At 40.0% G+C, this 12,551-nt stretch overlaps 1 protein-coding gene across 1 annotated transcript; it reads right to left on the bottom strand.

Moving 5' to 3' along the window:
• Positions 1-884: 884 nt before the first annotated feature.
• Positions 885-2,015, bottom strand: LOC114515563. The gene has a single exon (XM_028534845.1). The coding sequence runs from the start codon at positions 2,013-2,015 to the stop codon at positions 885-887; it is 1,131 nt and encodes a 376-aa protein (XP_028390646.1).
• Between the last annotated feature and the right edge of the window lie 10,536 nt (positions 2,016-12,551).

Here is a 12,551-nt window from a genome sequence, read left to right as displayed (position 1 = left end):
GATACATTGCTCAATCTCAAATTTAGCCTCACCCAACTTACTTGCATTAGTCGATTTAAACGTAATGTATAATTGAGTGTCATCAGCGTAGAGATGATAGCCAATGCCCATTGATCGTATAATATCTCCTATAGGTGCAATATAAGGTGAGAAAAGCATCGGTCCCAAAATACTTCCCTGTGGAACACCAGATCGTATAGTTCGTTTTGTAGATTGGCCATCAAGAACATATACCGTAAATGACCTTTCATCAAGATATGATTCAAACCATCTTAAAGCCTTTCCGCTGATCCCGTATTTCGAAGAGAGTCTGTGCATTAATATTGCATGGTCTACAGTGTCAAATGCCGCAGAAAGGTCTAGGAGAACTAGGATCACTGCATTTTGATTGTCCAAAGCTTGCAGAACATCATTTTGAACCTTTACCGAGGCTGTTTCAGTGCTGTGGTGTTTCTTGTAACCAGACTGTAGAGATTCACTTAGATTGTTTCTCATGATGTGTTGATCTAATTGAATTTCCACAACTTTCTCTAGGCATTTAGACACAAACTTGAGATTTGAGATCGGTCGAAAACTAGGATATTCATCAGTGTTCATGTTATCTTTCTTCAGCCTTGGTTTTAGAGCTGCACATCTTAGGTTTACAGGTACAGTAGCAGTTTCTAGTGAGTTGTTAATTATATTCATAATCGGCGGTAACAAATCAGCCAAATAAGGCGTTAAGAACATTGTGTTTATGTTCAAGGACAATTTTGTAGAGCGTAATTCTAGGTAGGGCTCGCTGGATCCTGAGATGCACCCGTTCTAGGCAAGACGTAAAAAACCACGTTTTCCCGTTGTAAACAGAACGAAGATGACTTCTAAATCCCATCATGGGTCTTTATTTATTCATTTCTTTTCAATGACCCATTGTATTGATAGCCGTCGTCGTCGCGTTTGCGTCCTACTTGCTTAAGGTCGCTAATGATCCAGTAATGCTGACGGACCACAGACAGTACATGCTCTCGACCGGCGTGATCTAATATTTGGTGATAATAGGTAATAATTAACGAGGCGATGTCATGTTGATGTGGCACTATCATTGGGTTGACGTTCTCCGAGGTTAAAGGTGCGTGTCTCAGACGGCCGCCAACACAAATAACGCCGTCTAGGAGTACGGGCGAAAGAGTCACCAATCTGCTATCTGACTTGATCTTCATTCCAGATTTTAGAGCTGAGAGTTCATCCTGGAAGTATTGGTTTTGGACTACTTTCACGATAGATGTCGACGCTTCCTTCATTTCTGTTAAACTTATTTCCTTGGGAAATGAGGCCACTTGTGATTTAGCTTTGGTTCGTAGATGACGCATTAACCGCACTAGCCAAGAAATATATCTCTGCAGTTTAGACCACGACGATAAGTCGTTCAGCAGTTGAAACAAATGGGAACCAATTACGACTGCCGGCGAGTTATGACCAATACGTGGTTTCACGACCTCTTCATTGTCCTCTGGGACCTCGGATACCCTTGCGACCCGCCAATGATTTGCAGTCTGGCTGAGGAAAGCGGGCCCAGACCACCAACGGCACGTTGAATGAAATGCTTCGATTGGCAAGCCCCTTGATCCATCTTCGGCCGGGTTTAGAGCTCCGGGGACATGTCGCCATTGTTCTAGTGTCGTATGTTCGTGAGTCTCTTCTAAACGAGTGGCCACAAAGCGGTGAAATCGCCTATTTTTATTCGTGATGTACTGAAGAACTGTGGTAGAGTCGGTCCAAAAGATGATAATATGATCAACGTTCCAATCCAATTCAGCTCTGATTAGATTACTCAGCCGTACAGCTAGGACGCTTGCCTTAAGATCCAGTCGTGGGATGGTGGGTTTCTTTATCGGGCAGTTACGGCACTTTCCCACACTCAATCTACACGATATCACCCCAGCAATGTCGACAATTCGTATGTAGACAGATGCGGCGTATGCGATCTCACTTGAATCACTAAACAGGTGCAGCTCGATTAAACGTACGCGAGACATGTCCGTATTGAAATCTTGCAATCCGAACTTCAGACAGCTGCGATAGTCACTTCAGCCATCTCTGCCAAACCTTGAGTTGCTGCTCTCGTATCTTGTCATCCCATCCGACCTTCTGTTGCCAAAGTCCCTGCAGTAACGTTTTAATCGGCAGAGTGTTGGGTGCGAGAAGCCCAAAGGGTCGAACAATGAGCTCACCACCGAAAGGATTGCTCTTTTCGTTGCTGGTTTATCGGTAGAAATGGACGTGAAGTAAAATTCATCAGTTTCAGCATCCCATGATAACCCCAGGGTGCGATTAATCGGCAGCTGGTCAAGGTCGAGGTCAAGTGTAGGAGATGCCCTTTCGCTGGCTGGAATTGCTTGCAGCACCTCTCTTCGGTTGCTCAGGAATTTCGTGAGGCAGAATCCACCTTCTTGCAATTCGGCTATTAAATTCAAGGCTAGGTCGACAGCTTGTTTAAGTGTCCGGGTTGATTTCAAGAGGTATTTGACGTAGCAGTTCCGGCGCACTACATCTGCGACAGATTTACCATATTTCGTCTCGTTGTCATCCGCGGTTTGCTTAAGGGCCCTATTTGCACAACAGGGTGAGGATTTTGCGCCAAAAGTGTAGACAAGCATTTTGTACTCTGCCGGGGGTTTACTGATATCGCCAGCTGACCACAGAAATCGAAGGGCGTCGCAGTCATCGTTGATCACCTTCACCTGATGAAACATAGCTTCAATGCCAGCAATCAGGGCGACCGGATCTTGTCTAAATCGTACCAGAATACCAACCAAGTTATTGAGCAAGTCTGGACCCTGAAGAAGTTCATTATTTGACGATGCTCCTGCGAAGATTGACGCCGCATATAAAACGGGACGAACCTTTCCTGGCTTGCGAGGATTCAAGACTGGATGGTGCGGTAGGTACCAGGTTTGTTGCATCTCTCTTTAATCTCGTCTGGGTCGATCTTGCGGGCGTAGCCCTTTTCGACATAGTCATCGATAATCGCCGGGTATTTCTTCTTCAGATCTTGATCCCGTTCCCTCCACCAGATGTGGAGGGCGTATTTCTGCCACTACTCGGTTATCGGGAAGTCGTGGATCATTGTGCTTCCATAACAGTCCCATTTCGTAGTGACCATCAACCTTTCCGATCGTATCCTCTATGATTTTCTCAACCCGCTTATCCTCCACCGACTTCGGTTTGGCATTGTCTGTAGCTGTTCCGAGTGATTCCAATTTCCAGAAGTACTCGACTTGTTTGTTGAGTGTATAATCGTCCGTAGTAGTGCAGACGTTGTGGGCGGCCGCGCGCTGTAATCTTGCACCATCCCCAATACGACCGAGAATCGAGTATCCCAGGCAGGATCGTATCGCTACCGGGGCACCAAGGCCACCATATCTGACATCAAGCGGGATGAAAGCTTCTGGAACGTTTTTCCCGATAATGACAGAGATCCTATTCTGGTGGACTTCGGGAAACGGCACGCCCTTGAGATGGGACCATCGCGATTTGTTGCTTTGCATCAATCGATAACGTAGCGGTATCTTTAGTTTTTTACTACACCAGGTGTTGTTCAGCTTCAAGCGTTGTGGTATCACCCTCAAGCGATATTGAACATCGTTATCATTGCTTACGGTTGACAGGACCAATTAATCGGGCTGGCCTTGCAAATCTAACGTCGATGCTAGTGAGGGGTCCACCAGAGTTATCTCCGATCCCGAATCGAGCATCGCATACGTAGTCACGACCTTTCCGAAGCTTCCAGATACGCGCAAAGGGACAACTTTCAGCAACACGGTGTCGGAGCTCTCCACGAAAGCCGCGTTGACGGAATTTTCTTCCCATTGCTGTCCCTTTGATCAGAACTTTTGTCGTCATCCTTCTTTGGTTTGCGCGGTGTATGCAACAACGTGTGATGTGACGCACCACATCCTTCGACCTTACATTTGAATTTGCTTGGGCAACACTTGGCAATATGTTTGACTGTAGTGCCGGATTGTAGAACAGGCTTGTTCTTTAAATAATTATAACAGAGACCTTTCGCCTTCACGAACTCATTCCTCTCAGCGGGTGTTTTTTTCTTAAAAAACGTTGCAGCGGTGTAGAGGGTGTTTCTGGGGACAGCAAGGGCAGGGTGCTTCATGAGGTCCCTGTGTACTGGAAATTTCTGATCGTCGCCAATTTCTGATCTGTGGCCATTGTATATCTCGGCAGTAGGTCTTCTTTCTTCGCTTTGCTTCCTTTTAAAGTGCCACTCGGGGCCTTTGTCTTGCTTGCATTAATTGGATGGTTTGCGATATTCGCCCATTTGTCTCTTCCAATTCATTTGCTAGACCCGAAAATCTTTGCTGTAGGTGTTTCGGTGGTCGACCGGCCATCTCCACCAGATTGCTCTGATTTATTCGTGCAAACAGTCCAACGATTTCAATGTAGCCACGGCTCTCGCAGTTTTGTCTGCAAACTTTCGAAGCGCAACTTTGTCGCCGTTTGAAATCACAGGACCCTTTACCAAGCCATCAACTATTGGACTCACAATTACACATATACGACCGTATCTCGTCTGCAGTATTTTTAGTGCCTCGTGTATGCCGCCGTCAACTGCTTCCAGACTTGCGACTGCTTCCTTCGCGTCACCGTCCAGAAATTGTAACAGGCGCATCATCTTCTCCCCGTCATCAAAGTCTTGCCTTGCCATTATACGCCGCTCAAATTTCTGCTTAAACAGAGGAAATTCCTCGAGAACGCCGAGAACTTGTCAAGTTTGATAGCAGGGAGGCTTTGATTGGAGGCTATTTTCTGTTGGACTGACAAAATGCCTTGCATAGCAGATGCTACCATAGTCAGGATGTTTCCCTGTTGTAGGTCGTTTTCACTAGCATATCTCTGTGCTGGCTCCAAGGGAGAACACATTGGCTTGCTTACTAATAGAGGTGTTCTGTGTTCTGCCTCGAAGACTGGTTGCTTGCCATTATCTGAACTTAATGGCTCCTCGACAATTTTGGAAGCAGATGTCCACTCAACTGGGGGTACGCCAGGTGGGGTATAGTTGAAGGTAGACATCGAGTGTCGGTACAAATCGTTGGGTTAAGTGCAGTAGGGATAATTTTGGTTGGGAGAGGAAATAGGTGCCTCGTCGCTAATATTCGTTGCATGTCGAATATTCGTTGCGTTCGTCGAAACTGACGTGGCCGATCGATTAATGATTTTCAACTGGTTTTCTCTTGCACTGTTCGGACATGACGTCGACAGACGTGAAGCTGGTATAACCGGCGTTGAGTGAAGTGGCTTGGTGGGATGAGCCGTGTTCTTACTCAAGTTTGAATGTGGTTCCTCTCCGAACGAGAAATCTTGGTATATGAGGGGTTTGGGGATATCGTCTGTGAACTCCGGTTCGGCTAGAATGTTCTCCTTTTCTTGCGTGACCAAGCTCATATTAATCTCTCCATGTTCTTCCATTTGTTCTTCCAGTTGGAGTTCTAATTCCAAGGCTGCCCGTTGTTGAGCTTCGGCTAGTTCCTTTTCAGATTGTTGTTTTAGGGTCTCCAATATTTGCGTTTTTTTAATCTCTTCCTGTTCCATTTTTTGTTGCCTTAATAGCTCTTTATGTTTCCATTCGATCTCCAAAAGTTTTATTTCCCGTTCGAGTTTTCGCCGTTGTTCTTGTTCTGCTAAACGTAAGGCTAAATTTGCCTTCGCGGCTTGGGCTCTTTCTTCGAGGACTGCTGAGCTTGAAGAGCATTTTGTTCATCTGAAACATTTTATTTAGATCTATAAGAGTCCACACTTTCGGCGTATGGTGACACATGTTCTCTTTGCAAGTGCGAATTTTCCATGATTATTTCATTAAAGTTGGTTGCAGCATCGAGCAGGTATCCTGAGATTTTCTGAACGAAGGCGACCTTGTCGAGATATAATTGATCAAATTGTTGAATGGCATGGTAGCACTCCTGACTGCTCGGGCTAATTATAGACGTATAATAGTTATGAGCCCCAACGAAACTTTTCCATGAATTATCGTACTGTTGTGAAAGTACTCTAATAGTCTCGGCATTGTTTAGGTCATTTAACAAAGATTCGATTTGACCACGCACACGAGTAACGGCTCCCAAGCAATCTGCCCTAGTTCTCTTTAAGGAGTACACCTTTTCATCGAGAACGTCGTTAGAAACTTGTTGCACACGCTCCCTTCGTGGCCATCTGGTATTTCTATTGTCTGAGTCCATATTTCTTTAAATCAGCGATGCATGTTATTGTATCATTGTAATATACAGTCCTTAATTAAACGAACGTCAGGCGCAAACCAACAGAATCTCTTTGTGCTTCGACAAGAAAGAACTGCAAACGGTCGGCTCAACATTCGAATAAAATGTATAGGTGCTCCGACGCTATACGCCTAGCGAACTTGCGATGTTAGTTATCGACCCCAACTGTGTTGATTTTCTTTTATTCTAACAGAATATAAATACATAAAGATTTACATTAATTATACACAAACTATGACACATCACCACGATTTTACATAACAAACGTTCACATAGACGATAGATAATACGTAAGTTTATACACGTAGTTTATGATCACCATCCAGTTTATGATCACAAGTTTGCTAATTTGGTTGATTCATCGACCGTAATCAAAATAAGTTTAATTAATTCACGGAATTCGAGTTACGATTTCTCCACACAGCGGGGACATTTCACCGATATAAAAGATATTGAAATTATATTTATAATACAGCAATAACAATACAAAGACTTCCTCATTAATCTCGTATCCTGTGTATGCTCGACAAGAATCACAACATCTGAAGTAAATGAATTGAAAGTAAGTCGCTTTTTTCAACAATCTTTCTTCGTTGTTCAGTATGAAATTAGTGTTACGTATTAAAGCATCGAGCACCTATAAAAATACCTCAAATTTCATATTTCACAAGTTACCCATACGTGATTACCAAGACGACATCTTTATCCCGGCATTTATATAACGCAATTATTTATCTAAAATTTGGTCGTAAAGTTCTCATTGATTTAAATTATTTTCCGAGCAGCCGTAACAAGTGAGAATAAACAGCGTAAGTATTAATTCAATAACTATTAAGGGTTAGAGACTATATTGTGAGTGTGATTGTATGTAGTAATATTAAGTTAGTTTATCAGATTTTTTACATTGTGACATGCGTGTCAAACGCGGGAGACCATGCCAAAGGTGACTGGAATTTGATAGCTGCATGTACGGCAATTCCTTTTCACTATTTCAAATACATCGTCCCTGCGAATTTTAAGGAGGGCAAAACGAAGGGCTGCATGTGTTCAGGCTATGTCAACAATGGCGTAACATATATTATAATTCTTGTTTTAAACTTTGCAGAACAAAGAAATAAACAGACTGAAGGTAACTAGCAATATACTTTCTTCTTTGCATAACATTGTACTAGAAATTTATATAATGCTTTATAGATTTTAATGTAATGACAAAAAATCAATCAACATTATATGTATTCGAATGTGATCACGCGGTCGACTAATTGCCCTATCCATGCAATATTCACTTGCTATTTTTCGCGAGAATTTTAGCAAAAAAATCAAGTGCGGCCCACTGGACTTTCAGAACAAGCATGCATGTGTTCATGTATCATTCCACTATATGGCTATTAAATAAGTCAAATAAGGGATATAATTAAGACACTGGAACGCTACGTAAGCATTAAATGACAATTCAAACATCAGTACGCTAATGCGAATGGAGGAGGGAACAAAAACTACAAAAGAAACCAGCCTAAATAATATCTACAGCACGATGACGCACATAATGAAACGGCTGGATAGACCCGATTCGATTGCAATCAATGTCAAGTATTTCGTCTTGCGATTTTGAATACAACTTTGAGAGCTGCGATTGATACGCTGCGTACATAAATACATAGATATAAAAGATATTAACCGAAGAGGAATGTGGACAAGTCGTGAAAATTATACATTTCCGAGCAAAAGCGGTCAGAAATTGCAAAAGAGAGCCGAGAGGAAGCTGTATACGCATGTTGAATGTGCGGAAACCTTTTTTTTTTGAAAACTTGTCTGAAACCAAGGAAACGCAACAACTATTATATCACGGAAGTAGCTAAATCTGAGAATGAAAAATCCTTAAAAACCCGGCCCTTAGAATCACAGATTTTACCAGCAAATAGGTAAAACAAAAAGCAAGGGATTCTAACTCTGACCAACCATCACAAGGTTCGATTTTTTTAATTAAAGATAGAAATTACGCTCTGTTATACGCGTGTAGGTAAAACAAAGGAGTTAAATTTGGTATAAAGATAGGAATATTATGAAAGATTGGAAAAATAGGAAATAATTTTTATCCTGTGAACAGAGCATAAGAAACCCGGTAAATTAGTTTATGCATGATTTCGTTAAACTAACAGTTGAGGGTAAAATATTTCGGCAAATAAGTATTAGACGTATTAGTGAATGTATCAAATTTCACAACATTCAAAATCTATTTGATGTAAGTTACAGTCTATTTGTTGATGTAAATTACTGTTTGAGTTTGACAATACTAATTCTTCTGGCCATAAATCATGGATGTCACATTAAAGATTGAACTGACACATAATAATCTAACGAATAACTTTCCGTCTATTATATGGCCTTATTTGCCTTCCGATGATAAACATTTCATGAATGATATAGCCTAAAGAATGCGGGGAATTCATTTCGCAGATAAAGATTAATACGAGCTGTTATAATTATATGAGTTGTCAAAGTTTTGCGTTGACAGCATTCCCTCCGTGGAAAGCGAAAATTTTCTACAGTTTGTATTGTATAGAAATTATGAAACAGTTTTAAAAAAGCTTGAGTAGCTGTTGACGTTAAACACAAACGTTGTGCTTTCTGATTCTGATTTCTGATGGTTGATGAAGGTTTCTGATTATACCTGTTTTCCCTCATTGAAATCTTGCGAATAGCTAACAAAAGCATCCAACGTGAATGACATATCATTTGAAAACGTTACCCTATATTCTGGCAATTACAACGATTAACGATACCTGGCAATCCTCGCAGCCTTGGGAATGATAGAAAGTCCCATTCTGTTGAAACGGTCTCAGTAGCAAAGCCAGCCGGAGAATAATTTTATTATGATGGTTATAGTAAACCAAACGCGTCAGATAAAAGCTAGCCCTTTTTGAATTTACCAGACAATTGTAATCGCAGTCGATTTAATTTACTTGTTCCTGGATGCCACTACATTTCATTCTCTTTATAATTATGTATACTTGCTCTATCTTATTTTGATCTTATTTGCATTCACATTCTTAGGGATGATTCTGTACAAGGTGACCCTATTTCTCTGTTGCTCAGCATCGGTTTTAAGTAAGTGATCTTGTGTAATACTTTAGGCATCTCGCTCAATGGAGATAATTGTCGAGGGTTTTGCATCACAAAATTTGAGAAATTTAGTGGCATGGATTTCAAGTTCACGAAAATCTTTGATTGTCATTTATCTTAATATACAGCTTATCGTGATGCTAGAAAACATAATATATTGGGTTCAGGGTCGAAACTAGAACGATAATCGGGGAGGGGGATTAATAGGAACTAATTATAAGAGAAATCCAACGCGCAGTACTAATATATCCCGCACCCAATTATCGTTTTGCATTAGTTACTGGGCTGGAAAAGCATTGGATTAGTACACTACCAAAGTTCATTTCCCACCTTTTCAAATGAATTTTGCATAATAACTCAAAAAGTAACACAATCAGTTTGATAAAATTTTCATGGTTGACTTTAAAGACAATTGGCACGGAAGGGAACTAAAAGTTTTCAATTTCGTTCAGTCTAAATAAAATAGCCACTGGTTATTGTATAGAGGTTTCATATTTATAGCCCTGCAAAACGTTTCAAACTGGAAAAGTTTTATTTATTCTAGTACAGTTCCGAAGCAAAAACATTTAGAAAAAACAATACAATTCCTTCGCTCCAGAGTTAAAACCCAGTTTGTTGTCGTGTTTACGAAAATCCGATCTATTTTCCACCATTGGGTGTGTGTGATCCGGGTACCTATAGTGATTAACGATTCCTACAAGGCTTTTTTCACTCAGAGTAACTTAGCTTGGGTATAAGACCACGTTTAATTCATTTTATCACAAATACAATTGTTTACTTATTCTACCGAATAATAATACAATGGAACAATGAAACAATAGAATAAGCAAGTTAATGCTCGGGATAAAACCCAAATAAAAAATAATTGAATCATCGATTTCTTTTTGTAATTTTCACATCAAACCCCATCAAAGTTGGATTAAGAAGTCTTTATGGAGTGTTTTTCTCAATTTTTTCTCAATTGCTGGTTAAACCCTAATGCTTTTGTATTAGACTACTTTAAAAGGACAAATGGATGTACGCTGGCGTTAAATTTATACCGACTGACGTGGTTAATAAAGCACACAGGGCACCTGAAAATGCAAATGTTGCTAGGCAACATTTTGAAAAACATGTAGAGAGAATTTATTATTGATCAAATTGACCCTGTAATCTCTAAAAAATTAAAGAAGCTCAACTCGTGCCTTTATAACGATTCATACGCGGGAATGTTCAAAGAATACGAGAGGACCTCGTTTTTTAATTCTTCAATATTCTGTTATTTTTATAACGGCACAAATAGATGCACTAAGTATCCACTGACTGATGCCCGGCGTTAGTAAAGGCCACAGGGCCCTTATTTACACGCATTACATGTTGTCCAATTCTAATTTAAAGAGATTCGTAATGATCATGTATTGGCTATTTCACCTCGATTATCTTTCCCGAGTATTGTTTAGTAAATATTTCTTCCCTTGCAGGTGCATGCGGGAAAGGACAACTCTATACTCCTGAAACACTGAAAAGTCCTCTTTATCCCTCTTTATACCCAAACAATGTCGACTGCAATTGGACTGTTTCTAGCAACAATGGAAAACACATTTTTCTGCAGTTCACGTTTTTTTCGGTTAGTTTTACTTACATTGTCAGTTATTGGCGTTCCATGATATTTACCAATAATTAATGTTTATCAATTCAATGGTAACAATTTTCCTATCAGGATTTTATCGAATCAAAATATTCTTTCCTTTGTATAATCATAAAAATGCTTTATATTAATTGTTTTTGACAACAAAATACGTAGATCGTTGTTGTTTTAATTTTTAGGAATTATTCTATTGACTATATACTGACCCTTACCCTAGGCGAAATAACTGAATGAATGACCTATAACTGAGAATATGACTCGTTTTTAAAATACTTCATTTTCAGCTAGAAAGTTGTCAATATGATTACTTGGACATTTATGACGGCGTCTCTGCAAATGCAACAAGACTAGGGCGATTCTGTGGAGAGGTATTACCAAGAAATCAAGTATCATCTGGTTCCAATGTCTTCGTCGTATTTCACACGGACAGTAGTGTGCGGAAACGTGGATTTGTTATAAAGTTTTCAAGCAGAAATAGTAAGTTATTTTTTAATGGTTAGAGACTGTTGTGAGTGTTTTGTTCACAAATGAACGCACAATAAACGAGAAATTTCAATATTGAAATTCCGATTTCATTGTATAGTCGGAAAGTGGGTTCATGATTTGCAAACAAAACACGAACATGAAGCTCACACAATCTGAGTTCATTGATTGCTGCATTGAAGAACAGCTAGTTTTGCTGCAGGCTGCCATTTTTGAATAAATCATGATTTTAATGGGTAATTTGCGAAACTATGATTCCCATGATCTGTCGCCAGGCAAGAAGACACCAGGTGATTGATTTTGACCAATCGCGTGAGAAGATTTAGGCCAATGCACGAAGATTTTATATTAATAAATAAGTAGGTCTTAAGAAAAAAAATACATAATCAGAATAATCTATCTTTTTGTATAGAAAAGTTTCTATTTATCTCTTAATCAATTGCATACTGAAATTAAATTCCGCGCCTGAAGCGCGAAAGTCATGATAACTTGCTCTTGTCGTGATATCCCATGACGCCATGATTTCAGATGAGACGGTTAGCTTTAAAAATTCTTCTCCGTATAAAGCAATAATTTTAGTAGCACTAGTTGAAAAAGCTGAGCAATAAAATAATTCCTTTTTTTTCAGCTACAGCCGTTCCTTTTTTGTCCACGCCTTCGGTGACGTCTGTTCCAGGTATAAGATATTACCTTAGGTTGTTTTGCTCTAAGGCACCAACGTCCAACGTAAGTAGTACACCATCGGAAAGGAAAAAAAAATAACAATGCAGGTTCTGTTCGCACTAGAGCAACAGCTAGGATCTAGCTATATATAGCTCGGACATTGTAACATATACAAAAACAGCTAGAAACATAAGGTCCGACAAGCGTCCGATTTCCTACTAGTACGTATACAGCAGACTCATTATTAATGATCTTAGTTTTACATAAAACCGCCGCTCAGTCTTAATTAATATTAGGATGAATTTTCACTGATTAGAACCAATGTGTTAGCCATTTTTTTTTCATATCGTAATTTGCGTAAGGCCTGATCTTAATAAATATTTTTCCAG

This window comes from Dendronephthya gigantea, unplaced genomic scaffold (genome assembly GCF_004324835.1).
Source record: "Dendronephthya gigantea isolate DGI-Jeju-01 unplaced genomic scaffold, DenGig_1.0 000004F, whole genome shotgun sequence".
NCBI classification, from domain to species: Eukaryota; Metazoa; Cnidaria; class Anthozoa; order Malacalcyonacea; family Nephtheidae; genus Dendronephthya; species Dendronephthya gigantea.
This window is presented reverse-complemented; position numbering and strand designations above follow the sequence as displayed.